We start from the raw sequence: 13,167 nt of genomic DNA, 5'->3' as shown, positions 1-13,167 counted from the left end.
GGCAGCCGCCCTGGGCTTGGCGTGGGGAGAGGGGGTCTGCGGTGGGACTGGAAGCCTTGGGCGACAAGTGCCACTTTGATTCCCCCAGGAAAGCCCCACCCGAGAGCTCGGGGAGCCCTTCCCTGGTGCCAAGGAGTCACCCCCCACGTTCCCACCGGGCAGCCCAGGCTCCCCCAGTGCCTCCTGCCGGACACGGCGGGCTGACCCCTCCCCCGAAGGCCCTGCGACTGAACAGGGTGAGCTAGGGGCGGGGCGAGGCAGAGGGGCGGGCCCTGGTGGAGGCGGGGCGAGGCAGAGGGGCGGGCCCTGGTGGAGGCGTGGCGAGGCGGAGGGGCGGGCCCTGGTGGAGGCGGGGCGAAGCGGAGGGGCGGGCACTGGTGGAGGCGGGGCGTGACATTACACTCTGGGCGGGGTCTCCCCATCCCATCCACAACTGACTACAGGTTTCTCGCAGACGGAGAGTTCGAGTGGAATGATGGTCTCATGCTGACGCCGGCCCAGGAGCCGGCCTCGCGCATCCCCGCCGAGACTCCCAAGTCCGTCGCACCCAGCCCCTTCTCGCGCTTCACCGTCTCACCAGCGCCTGCGTCCCGCTTCTCCATCACGCATGTCTCCGACTCGGACTCCGGGTCCGTGGGAGGTAAGGCACCCGTTGGGCACCGAGGCCCTGTGCTCATTATTTCTTGTTTTCTGGACAAGCTCAGTTTTCAGATGGGGGAACGGAGGCTCGGAGAGGTCAAGTCACGTCCGGCCTGTTTGTTGTGGCCACCTTGGCGTGTGTCCTCTCTTCCCTGGGGAGATGTAGTGCCCCAGACGGAGCTGACTGGGCCCTCCTAGGACTAGGCTAGGTGCCTGCCCCCTCCCAGCACATCTCAGATCTGATGGCCCTTGCCCAGGGGAGGTGGTGGTGGTGGTGGTGGTTCAGGCCCTACTTAGGGGCCTTAGCTCACCCCTCCTTCCAAGCTCCTGTCAGCCTCAGACCAAGTGGGCTCATCCCTGCCCAGTTGCCCTCACCTCCCACCCCCATTCTGCTGGGCTTCCCAGAAAGCTCAGCTCCACTAGGATGCCCCTAGTTGTCTTGTCCCCCAGGCAGACCCAGCCCTTCCCCCAGCTGCCCTTGACCGGTGGCTGCAGCTACTAGGGAAGGACCTGCCCGCCTGTCACACAGTATGTCCTTAATGGATGTCTGAACAAGCCCAGCTCACCAGGAGGCGGGTGTGTGACCCTGGCCAGCCCAGTATTGTTTGGGTCTGTTAGGAGAATTTCAGAGGGCTGATGCTGAGTTTTGTTGGGCCAGGTGCTTGGTGATGCAGTAGGAAGGCTAAATTAGCTCCCACCTAGACAAGCAGGCTGGCAGGCCTGTTGCAGCCTCAGCTGTTCAGTGGCCCCTAAGCCAGGGATCGAGGCCAGGTGGGAGTCCCTGAATCCCCAGTGTTCCCTCAAACACGCATGTGTTTGCCAGGTCCTGCAGCAGGTGCTGGGGGCAGCTGTAAAGAGGCTTGAGCCCCAGGCGGCCCCTGCCCCCCTTGGAGCCTCTGCTGGTCCTGTCCCTGGCAGCAGCAAGGATGGACTGAGTGGTGGGGACTTTGATCCTGGCCGTGGTCAGCAGCAGCAGCTTCCAGCGCTTTGGTGCCCCCCCTTGCCGCACCCTGCAGGAGCAGGGTGGGATGAGGCCCCTCTCTGGCCCTGGACGGCGGCGCATCTGTGCACGGCAGCCTGTGCTGCCCTGGGGGCAAGATCTGTCCTGGACACTTGGGTTTGCTGCTAGCCCCTAGGGATGCCCTACAACCCCCCCCCCCACCCCCCGCAGCTGCCCCCTCCGCCCTGGCCCCTGCTGTCAGACTGCTTGGCCCTGCCCATGGTTCCTATGGTGCACTGCAGGCCGCTGTGTCCCCACTGCAGGCGAGAGGGCAGGCACAGGCCCGCTGGGACGGCCTCTGCCTGCTTCACCCCTTCTGCCGGTTCAGGGTTTGCTCAGTGCAAGAAGAGGTCACCTGGCTCACGTGTCCCTGCTCCAAGTCGGTGGCTGTTTCCCCTCCACTGAATCAGCTAGACCGTAAGCTCTCCCTTCCTACAGGGCCTGGGCCGGCTCCTGTCGGTCCCACTGGAGCCCTGCGAAGGGGCCGAGCTGGGCAGCCCGAAAGATGGGGGGCTTTCAGGTCGCAGTCTTGCCGCTGCAGCCCCGTCTGGAGGTGCCCATGGCTCCCCTCTGCAAGGTAGTGCCCAGCCCTGCCCAGCTGCCAAAGCAATGTGGGTGCACCCCATGGTCAGCATCAGGGGGTTGCCGCTGCAGGAGTGGGGGCAGTGGGAAGGGGTGGGGCAGCACACGGAGTATTTTTGTAACTGCTGTTGTCAGAGCGAACTGAAATGGGACGCTTTTAAGTTATTGTTGCCAAAGAGACGTAAAGTTTATTGTTGCTTTTGGGGTGTGGGCGGGGACTTGTTTTGGGGTTTTTGTTTATTAGTTTGAGGCTTAGGATGCTGGTACAATGATCTTGTTCCTTTTTTGTCTGTTTTTTAAGAGAAATCAAAGCTAAGGAAAAAGCCTTCATGCTAAGCGTGTGGTTCTTTTGGAGTCTGCAGATGAAGCCCTGGGCAGAACGAGGCCTGGGCGGGGTGGGGGTGGGGGTTGGGGGGGGGGTCCCTCTAGTCCCTTGTGACCACTGGGTGGGTGCAGGAGGCAGGCCACCCTCTTCACTCTGGTGTCCTGGGCACACCTTGGTGAGGGAGACAGTGACCTTGGGCCCCCAGTGTGCCTGGGTGGGGGTGTCTTCCCAGAGCAGGGCAGAGGGACTGATGCCTGCAGCCCTCACATCCAGCCTGGTAAGCTGGCCCTGCCTAGGTAAGGCTGAGCAGGGGGACCCCTCTGGGCAGCTCTTCCCCCTTTCCCTCAGCACAGGGTGGCGGGAGGAGGGGGTTAGGAGCAAGGAGCAAGGTGGGGTGTGAGGAGTTGGGGCACCTGTGCACCCCCACCTCGACCATCTGTCTTAGGACCTCGTGTCGCTCCACCTGGCCCGCCTCCAGCTTCCGCCAGGTGAGAGACCTCCGGAGCCCCCCCACCCCATCCCGGCTTTGTGTTCTGGGGTGGGGGCAGGCTGAAGGTGGTGCAGGGCTCCTGAGCACCTCCTTGGAGGGTCTGGGAGGTGAGCGAGCACTGCTTGGGACATCGCCTGAGGTAAGGACTGCTATCAGCAATGTGGTTAGCTTGGCTGTATTTCAGCCTCAAATGTCAAATACCACGGACCCAGAAAAGTTTCTAAAATCTTGTATTTCAGCTGAAATAGGGAAGCAGCCAGGGCATCAAGGGGGGAAGCCCACCCAGACGTCCTGGGCCAGGACCGCCTCAATGGCACACAGCTCGGGGACCCAGGACACAGCATTGACCCCCTCCTTGGGGCCAGGGAGGAGAGGCAGGCCCCTGCAGCCATTTCTGGGTAGGAGTTCGGGTATGGGCAGGGAGAAGCCCCCCAAACTGCCAGTGGGCACAGGGAGACTCAGCAGAGCCCCAGGCAAGAGTCTGCCAGGAGGTTATGTGTTCTTAATAAATCCGTCTTCTGAGAAAAGGGACAGACCCGCCGCTCCCCGCGCCCGTGTCCTGCCTGCAGGCACGCACAGGTGAGTGGCCTCGTGACTGACCGGACAGGGGCTCCCCTTCAGCGACAAGCCGACGGGATGGCCTTCCATGCACCCTGGAGGCTCCCCGGCCTACACAACAGACATGCCTGGCCCGAAAAGTTGGCCCCAGGGCCAGCCCCCCTCATTCTCCTCAAGCACGGCCCAGGTGCCACCTCCTGACCCTGTGGCAAGAGCCGGGGTCCAGCCCAGACAAGACTGAGGTGGGGGCAGAAGGGTTTGGAAGGAGGGAATTCTCTAACAGGGAACAAGCCTATTGTAACAAAACAGGTTACAGGGCAGGGCAGGGGTCCCCTCAGGCGGTGGGCGCAGACGCGGCGGTCAGCTGAGGAGTGGGGCAGACCTGTCGTTGGTCACTGTCGGCTTTAGCTGGACGCTGGCGAAGGGGTTCCTGGGGAGAGGAGAGAAGAGCTGTTTCAGTGGTTTTCAGGAGAGGCGCTGAGTGCTGCCCCATGGCTGTGGACAGCACCCAACCCCACCCCCGGTCAGCCTCCCAGCTCAGAGCTGGGGGTGGTGGAGGCCAGTGGCAAGAGCCAGGAACTGGCCCCGCCTGCAAGGCCAGCTGAGCCCCAGTGCACCACCCTCTGCTCCCAAAACCTGTCCTGCCTCGAACCGCAGACCCTTCCAGGGCAGGGTGGGTCGGCGTAGGGAGCCCTCTGCTCCCTCCACATGTGCCCCAGTCCTTTCTTTGTGGCCTGAGGCAGCCCCCCATGAGCTGCATCTGAGCTCAGTGTGCAGAACCCCCTGCAAGGCCCAGTGTCCCCACCGCCACCTGCCTGAGCAGCACCTGAGCCCGTCTGCAAGGACATGGCCATCGACACACAGACAGCTCAGCAGAGCGCACAAGCCAGGCCCATGCAGCCCGGGGGCCCGGAGTGGCCGGCCCCACACCCACACGACAGACAGAAGGCGCAGGCACAGTCGTGGCGAAGGGGCTGGCAGGGGTGGACGCCCACAGCCCCTGCAGAGGGGCCGACGGTCTCCTCAGAGAGGAGCCGTGTCCACCCCTGGGTGCTGAGATGGCGGCGGACGGACAGACAGATGTGCCAGACAAGGGGCTGAGACAGAACGAGGGGAGCACACGGTGGGGCCGGCATCTGGCCTCAAGCTCACAGAGGCCGCTCCTCCTCGCATTCCCAGTGGGCTCAGAGGACCCCCCGGGGCGGGACGACACAGGACAGCAGGCAGTGCCGGGGTGACAGCACAGATGGCACGGAGGACACAGAGGGCTCAGCACGAACGGAGCCGTTACCTGGGGCGGCAGTGGCCTCCGGCGTGGCCGGGCGTCCGTGGGAGCTGGGCAGGCACTCCATCTAGGTGCCCAGGAAGGGAGCACGAGGAGGGGCACCCTCGTGTTCGCCTGAGGACCTGGCACTTTCTGAAACACTGAGGCACGTTGGACTCAGCTGTTTAAGGGACAACTAGGGAGAAGAGGCCGACACAGCACAGCGTGGCTTCCGCGTCTCCAAGACGCTGCCCGACAGTTGGCAGCACCCACGTCGGTCTCGGTTCCACCCCTGCCTTGGCCCATCTGCACCCAGCTGGTGGGGCCGTGGGCTCCCTCCCTCAGGGCCTCGCTGGTCTCCTTGGTTCTGGTCTGTGCAGATAGGCTTCGGGCAGGGACTGCCTGGCAGTTCTGCTGTGACCAGGGTCATGGCCCCTGGGACAGGGTGCAAGGCAGCCATGGGGGCTGCTGCCCTGATGGGACTCTGGTCCTGGAAGAGGACTCTATGTCCTTGGCTGTCCCCAGCCAGGGTCAGGGCAGGCGGTCCCGGGGAGCCTAGAAGTGGGGCAGGTTTGTCCATCCAGAGCTGGGGACCCAGCAGAAGTGGGGACCCAGAGAAGGGAGGATGGCACATGTGCTGATCAGAGTGGGGGGCAGAAGGGTGCACTGGCCAAGTGTGTCCCGACACACCTACAGTCTCATCAGAAAGGGTCGGTGACCAGCCTTATATAAGTCAACGAAGTTAGAATGCACCCTCACACACTATACAAAAACAAAACTCAAAATGGTTTAAAGACTTAAATATAAGACATGACACCATAAAACTCCGAGAAGAAAACATAGGCAAAATATTCTGATATAAACCATACCAATGTTTTCTTAGTCTCCCAAGGCAACAGAAGCAATAGCAAAAACAAATCAATGGGACCTAATCAAACTTACCAACTTTTGCACAAAGGAAACCGTAAACAGACAACCTACGGGCTGGGAGAAAACATCTGCAAATGATGTGACTGACAAGGGCTTAACTTCCAAAATATACGAGCAGCTCATGTACCTCAACAACAAAAAAACAACCCAATCAATAAAATGGACAGAAGACCTAAGTAGATGTTTGTCCAAAGAAGACACACAGATGGCCAAGAGACATGAGCAAAGATGCTCAACATCACTAATTATTAGAGAAATGCAAATCAAAACTACACTGAGGTACCAACCTCACTAAGAAGTCTACAAGTAAGAAATGGTAGAGTGAAATTGGTACGGACACTATGGGAAACAGTATGGAGGCTCCTCAAAAAACTAAACTAGAGTTGCCATGTGATCTAGTAATCCCACTCCTGAGCATATATCCCAAGGAAACTGGAATTCAAAAAGATACACGGACCCCCTATGTTCATAGCAGTACTATTCACAATAGCCAAGACACAGAAAAACCCAAATGTCCACTGACAGATGAATGAATTAAAAATGATTATATATACAATGGAATATTACTCAGTCATAAAAAAGAATGGAATAATGCTATTTTGCAGCAACATGAATAGACCTAGAAATTATACTAAGTAAATCAGAAAGACATGTCATATGATACCACTTGTAAGTAGAATTAAAAAAATGATACAAATGAATTTACCTACAAAAGAGAAATAGACTCACAGAGAACAGAGGTGTGGTTGCCAAGGGGGAGGAGGGATGGATCCAGAGTTTGGGATTAAGTTGAAAATTATTATTTACAGAATGGATAAACAAGGTCCTACAGTAGCGCAGGCAATTAAGTATCCTATGGTAAACTATCAAAAAAGAATATAAAAAAGAATATATATGTATAAATTAATCACTTTGCTATATGACAGAAATTAACACAGCACTATAAATCAACTACACTTCAATTTAAAAAAATGATTGGTGGCAAACCCACATTGTCACCTGCACCAGGAAGATCTTCCCCAAGAGGCTGCCTGGCTCTGAGCCACACTGTCTTTATCTCCTTGCCCGAAACAGCGTGACCGTGGAAGCGTGTGCCGTGTACAGCCTGCAGGGAAAACAGTGTGACCGTGGAAGCATGTGCCGTGTACAGCCTGCAGGGAAAACAGTGTGACCGTGGAAGCGTGTGCCGTGTACAGCCTGCAGGGAAAAGTGTGACCGTGGAAGCGTGTGCCGTGTACAGCCTGCAGGGAAAACAGCGTGACCGTGGAAGCGTGTGCCGTGTACAGCCTGCAGGGAAAACAGTGTGACCGTGGAAGCGTGTGCCGTGTACACCCTGCAAGGTTAGAGGAAGCAGGTGGCTGCTGCAATTGCTCCAGGCCTCTGGAGCAACTCTCTCCTGCAAGCCCTGGCCAGAGACCCCGGGGTGGGACACCCCTACCCTTCAGCACCAGAGGAAAGGGCAAGGCCCCCATGGGTGCCCACTACCTTCTGGAACATTCTGTGAAAGAACAAGCTTATAAGCCATTCCAAGAACACATTAGTGACCCAGGGTGGGTGGCTGGGGTCAATGGTGGGATGACAGAACAGGACAAGATTTGGACTGGGGCCACTGTTGATCTTCCTGTCCTGCAAATGTCTGTCACGGCCAGGGGCGGATGCTGGGGCCAGTCAACAGCAGACCACCCAGACATGGAACAAGCGCCTCTTAACCCAAACGGGAGATGTCGGAGTGTGTGAGGGTCAGAGCTGTCAGGATGCCAGGGCTCTTCCCCCAAGGAGGGCCACGAGGCACTCTGGCAGAGGAACAGGGGCTGGGTTCTGTCCCCCTCCTGAGCAGGGACATGGGGACAGCGGCAGCTTTTACATGGAATCCATTTGCATTCTTGGATGGGGGCAGGCCTGAAGTCCTGGGTGTGGTGAAGGCAGGAGTGAGCCAGCTCCCTGCCCCTTGTCCCCACTGCCCAGTCCTCTGCAGACCGCCTGGCCTGACAGGGTGGGACCCTTGCAGCCGAGCAGCGTTCGGGTTCAGCCTCCCGAAGACGTTGGTCACTGAGGATTTGGGGGAATCGCCTTGGGCTATCTTCTGAATCCACTTCTTGAATGAGAAAGGGGGTGGTTCTGAGAACACCCAGGCAGCATGAAGTGCAGCTTGTACCCTGGAGCGACTCCGGAGCAGGAGGCATGGAGGGCAGTTACAGCGTGTATTCCAACTTGGCCCAGACGTTTTCCTCTTACCACGTGTCTTCCATAGCTTCAGAACGTCGGCCCTTCTGGACTTGATTTGGTCTCTTCCCCAGAGCTGTGAGCTTGGGCAAAGCTGAACAAGGTCCCGCAGCCAACCAGCAGTGCCTTGTGACACCCCTGCCCTGGGAGAACCACCAGGACAGGCAGGCCCCGCGGCCGCTGTGCTGTGTGCTCCCCAGTCCACCGTGCCCCCGGGGCTCTGCTCCAGGCAGAGGCCACACCAGCCTCCCTGGGCCTTCACCCCCTTTCAGTACCTCCAGGGGAACAGATCTGCTGGGCCCTGATAACTCAGAGGGACCACAGGGGCAGCAGAGTGGGGGCTGCTCGGCTGGGGGCAGGAGATGCAGGTGTCTCAGAGCATCTCGTCACGGGAGGGACAGAGGCAGGGGAGAAGGAGGGCCCAGGATGCTCGCGCTAAGCCGGCGTCCAAGTAATTTTCCCCCACACCGTGATCTGAGGAGCACTCGTCTCCAGTTATCCAGGAATCACACTGCAGCTCAGGAGAAGGGTAGCAACATAAATAAACAAACACCAAACAACAGATAAACTACTTGTGGTTCAGTAGTTAGGACTCTGCACTCCCACAGCCAGGGGCCTGGGTTTGATCTCTGGATGGGGAACCAAGATCTCACAAGCCACGCAGTGTGGCCAAAACCAAACCCAAAACCAAACCCAACAAAGGCAGCAAAGAAGAGGGAGGGTCCAGGCCCTGCTAGAGTGGCCCGGCTACCCAAAGGGAGGTCAGCGTCACGGTGACAAGCAAGGGGGTGAAGGGACTGCCGTCTTTGTAAAGGGCCATGTGCCAGCTTCACGCGGCAATCTTCCCAGGGAGCGGGGTTGGGGTGGGATGGGGGGAGCAGCACGGCCCTGACCCAGGCACAGGCGCCCAGAGCGGTGGGCTCTCCCCACCTGGCTGCCGGTGCTTGCTTTCCAGGGGCACCATCACCAAGTGGGACCATCACCAAAGGACCATCACCAAGTGGGAGTTAGAGGTGGCCACTGGGGCGGAAGCTGGAAAGCCTGACGTAGCCCCTCGGCCACGTTAGGGCAGAGGGGAGGTGTGCGTGGGCACGACGGGCAGCAGAGCCACCAACTGCTGGGCAGAGGTGTGAGCCTGCTCCCCCGCGCGTTCCTGTGGCTCTCTCCACAGCCATGGCACTGTCCCCAGACCCATCCTGGTCCCTAGCCCTCGAGGGGCTTTAATACTCACCAGCCCAGGAGCCAGCCAGGCCAGGTTCAGATCCACGCCCAGAGACTGGTCTGAAGGGCACTCAGCCCAAGGAGCCCAAAGCCAGCCTGGCAGCTGATCACCAGGCTCCACCCCGATTGTGGCCAAAGCACCCAGCAGAGGCACAGGGAACCCAGACAGAGGGCCAGGCCAGACCCGCCAGCTTCCAGAGAGAGGAAACCCGAGAGCCCAAGGACAGGTCCAAGGGAAGCGAAGGCTGGAGCCGAGAGCGGAGGCAGGCTCAGCAGACCCCAGACCCTGCTCTGGCCCGGGTCAGAGGGTCTCCGGAGCTGCTGGGAACACAGGCTGACCAGCACAAGGAAACCAGGGCAACTTACTAACTCTAGTCAGGGGCCGCTCAAAATCTGGCCACTTCCACATCGGCACTGCAAGGAAACACAAGGCTTGGTTGGTGCAGGTAGAGGGGTGGGAGCACTGAGGACCCCGAGGGGACGCAAGCTGGACGGAGGATGGGGGCTCCTGGCAGTTAGGCACGTTGCCTGGAGCCAGACCCACTGAACGCAGGGCAGAGCTGGTTGTCCAGCCCTGGGAGAGCATCCCAGGATCAAGCCCACGTGACTCTCACTGGGGCAGGGGCCTCCCCAGCTGCGCCCAGGGAGAGCCATGTGGGCCAATGCTATCTGCACCTCATTCTGTCGGCGAGGTGGCCAGGCAGGCACACAGCCCAGAAGCACGCAGCAGGGCTGGAAGGAGGCGCCACACTCAACTGGATGCAATAAATAAAACTTTTATTCAAACAACTGCAGTACAGGGCACAATTCAGATTAAAAAAAAAAAGGGAAAGGAAACAGGAAAAATATTTTCAGCACTTTACATCTTCATACAAGTTTTGCGGTTTTGTGTCTACATTCATCCATTGAGCATGGAATCCCCTGGATTTGAGATCTTTTAGCAAAATTAGAACACCAACATAGAAGGTTCTTTTTTTTTTTTTTTTTTAACAAAGGTCCGTGTTCTGGCTTTGTTTTCTCCTTAAATTATAAAACAGGGTCTGTCTGCGTCTTGAGCTGCTTCTCTCATACACGCTACCAGGCACGTCCTAGTCCACAGGAGGGGGCGGGAGGGTTTGGCTAAATCACATCAGAAAAAGGTCCACAGCTTCACGGGGGCTCCTGCGGTGGGAAGGGCGGAGCGGCTGTGCCCTCGCTCACTTCCCAGATTCAAGGCGTGAAGGGCAACACCAGGAGCCACTGGGTCCAGCGTGTCTGCTTCTGAAGCCACCGAGACACACGAGAGCGTTTAGGGAGGACGGGACGGGCGCAGGGGGGCGCCCGGAGCCACCCTCACTCTGTCACGGGCGGGTCAGAGAAACGATTTCCAGAACACGTGGGGGCGGGGGTGGTCTCTGGAGGTCTTTGGAATGTCCGAGTGCGGCCGGGCCCCCTCTCCGCCAGTGCCCTGTGCGGTCACGGCCATGGTGCCCGAGGCTGGCACCGCGCTCTGGTCTGCACATTGTTCAGCGGCGTCAGGGACCAGGGAGCCATCAGGGGCCCGGCGGGCGGGCGGGCGGGGCCGGGGCCTCCCTCACAGGAGCGGCCAGCTTCCTCAGGAGGCCCCCCCGGCTTGGCCCCAGCCCCTCTCTGGGTGCAGCCTGGAGGGGCGCCCCCAAGGTCCAGAGCCTCTCGGAGCCCCCAGCACCCCCCTCTCCCGACACAGGTGCCAGTGTGCGCTGGGGGGTCGGATGCGAGATAACAGTACGTACACCGGAGTCCATGCATATCTGTTTTTGTTGTTCAGGAAAAAAAAAAGTCCTTTTCCTGTTTTTCATCTTTTTGTTGTTTTTTTTTTTTTGAATTTTTCTTTTTCTTCAAACTTTAGACCTGGCTCATGGTGAGCCTTCAAAGAGGGACAGCGCATCGTGAGTACGGCGGTGGAAGGGGGGCTGCGGCGAGGACGCCCTGCCCGCGCTGCCTGGCGGCAGGCCCCGCCTGGCGGGACACACGGGGAGCGGGGGGCGGGTGTGTAAACACGGGGAGCGGGTATGGGGCAGCACCATGGACCCTGGGGGATCACAGAGTCTGGGGTCACCAACCGAAAGGCGGGGAGTGGGCAAGTGGGAAAGAAAAACAACCGAGGAAGAAACCAACGAGAGCGGAGGAGGAAACCGATGGAGACAGACAGACGGGGGCGGGGGCGGCGGGGCTCTTCGAGCGGCTGCCCGGTCAGCGTCCTCACACTGTGGACACCAGCGTGCCGCTGCCGCTGCGAACAAAGCAGAGGACAGCTGCCGGGCCACACGCGTCCCCGCGGCCGGCCAGCTGGCCCTCAGGAAGCAGGGGCGGGAACCCCCAGAGCCTGGGCCAGGGCGGAGCCCCCGTCAGGGGCACAGGGGGCAGACGAGCCCCCCGCCTGGCCGCCAGGAAAGAGCTGGGCCACAGAGCAACCAGCCAAGGGGTCGCGTGGCGGCGGCGGGCAGCCCGGAGGCCTCCCCAGGAGAGAATGAGAGGCCCGAGAGCGGCTGCAGTGGGTCCCTGGCTCCAGCCTGGGCACAGGGCCAGGCCTGGCTCCCACCCACCCACAAGGGGAGCGTGAAGGCAGCTCCGGGAGGGGCCGCTTCCCCCAACAGGTGATATCCAGGGACCCCCAGCTGCTGCCAGGGGTCAGGGCATCCTGCACTGAGGGCCATGCCCTACAGAGCGGACTGGGGAGGGCGCAGCGGGGTGAGGGTCAGAGACCAGGCGCCCCAGGCCCCGCTCACTGTCTCGGAGTGGAGACACTGTGGTCTCCAGCCCAGCCCCAACCAAGCAGGCCTGGGAGAGGGACCACCCGACTCCAGCTTCCGGTGGGACGGCTCCCCACCGCCCACAGCTCCCGAAGACGAGTCTGAAAATCTCTTACCTGCTCACGGCCCGTGCCCCATAATCATCCAGACCCTGGTGAGGAAGACAGAAGCAGGTCAGGTTGGGGAGCCAGGGGCTGAGGCAGGGTCTGCAGGACGGGGGCCCCTCCTGACCCCAGGGTGTGTGATGCTGCCTGCGGCTGAGAACATGAAGGGCCCCTCCCACCCCCAGCAGGGCCCTCCCTGATTCACAGGGATGTCTCCTCATCTGGCCAGTGGCCGACAGAGAGCTCACACAAGACAGGTCACCTGATGACCCCCTTCTGCACATGTTCCCTGTGGCCCTTCAGCTGTGCGGGTCATGTGATTAAAAACCTGGCACGTAAGGGTTTCCTGGGGAACCCAGAGCCTGAAACCGTGGAGGGTGGATAGTGGAGGGTGGGGTCTGGGTGGGGAAGCTGGGCTGGCAGAGGCTGATGCAGGGAAGGCAGCCTGCCTCACGCAAGCCTGTGCTGGACCCTGGGCCAAGCATTCCCCTGAGCCCCAACATGCCCACTGTATAGCTGCCTGGCCCCAAAGAAGCTGCTGCCCCAAAGCCACTGAGGGGTACTGGGGACACCCTCCTCAGCTCTCTCAGCCTCAAAACCAAGTCCAAAGACTGGGCTGCAAGAGCGGCAAGCAGTGGTCAGACCCCTCCAGGCCTGGCCAGCTGTGCCATGGGGCCTGTTAGGGCTGGAGAGGGACTGGGGTGTCTTGCAGGCCGGCCCCATGACCCCTGAGGTGCCATGCCTCCCCAAGGCTGGATCAGTCTTGCCCTCCCTGCCATTCGCCCTGACCCAGCCTCACCATCTCCAAAATGTTCCATCCAAAGGCCCAGCCACACCACCCGGCCTTGCCCCACCCACCACCTAAGTCATCTTAAATCACGTCTTCCCTGGGCCTAATCATCAATTCTCTGAAGACACCCTGGACACCTCATATAGCACGCACCAGTTAAGCCCTCCTGATGGCAGGGAGGGGTGGGCGAGGCCACTCAGGACACAGATACAGACATCTGGACAGGGCGAGTCGGCCACCACGTACCCAGAGCCCTTTCCTGCCCTGCCC

General features: G+C 59.9%; 2 protein-coding genes across 9 annotated transcripts in view; one reads left to right on the top strand and one right to left on the bottom strand.

Moving 5' to 3' along the window:
• Nucleotides 1-2,546, top strand: part of AATK (apoptosis associated tyrosine kinase) — a 39,725-nt gene extending 37,179 nt beyond the window's left edge. For all 4 annotated transcript variants that reach the window (XM_043462880.1, XM_043462893.1, XM_043462902.1 and 1 more), the window contains 3 exons: nt 89-236; nt 455-640; nt 1,463-2,546. In XM_043462880.1, the coding sequence (XP_043318815.1) occupies nt 89-236; nt 455-640; nt 1,463-1,503 (375 nt within the window). In that variant the 3' untranslated portion in view covers nt 1,504-2,546. The remainder of the gene's footprint in view (nt 1-88; nt 237-454; nt 641-1,462) is intronic.
• A 703-nt stretch (nt 2,547-3,249) lies between these two features.
• Nucleotides 3,250-13,167, bottom strand: part of BAIAP2 (BAR/IMD domain containing adaptor protein 2) — a 63,763-nt gene continuing 53,845 nt past the window's right edge. For 2 of the 5 annotated variants that reach the window (XM_043462915.1, XM_043462945.1), the window contains exons 13-14: nt 12,120-12,154; nt 3,250-4,024 (exon numbers count right to left, since the gene is read on the bottom strand). In XM_043462915.1, coding sequence (XP_043318850.1) covers nt 3,955-4,024; nt 12,120-12,154 — 105 coding nt within the window. In that variant the 3' untranslated portion in view covers nt 3,250-3,954. Of the gene's footprint in view, nt 4,025-9,597; nt 9,647-9,992; nt 11,484-12,119; nt 12,155-13,167 lie in introns of those variants that run through there. The other 3 variants (XM_043462933.1, XM_043462941.1, XM_043462925.1) reach the window with 3 other exon arrangements.

The sequence above is a fragment of the Cervus canadensis genome, chromosome 1, assembly GCF_019320065.1.
Source record: "Cervus canadensis isolate Bull #8, Minnesota chromosome 1, ASM1932006v1, whole genome shotgun sequence".
Lineage (NCBI taxonomy): Eukaryota > Metazoa > Chordata > Mammalia > Artiodactyla > Cervidae > Cervus > Cervus canadensis.
The sequence above is the reverse complement of the archived record's forward strand: the minus strand, read 5'-3'. Positions and strand labels throughout refer to the sequence as shown.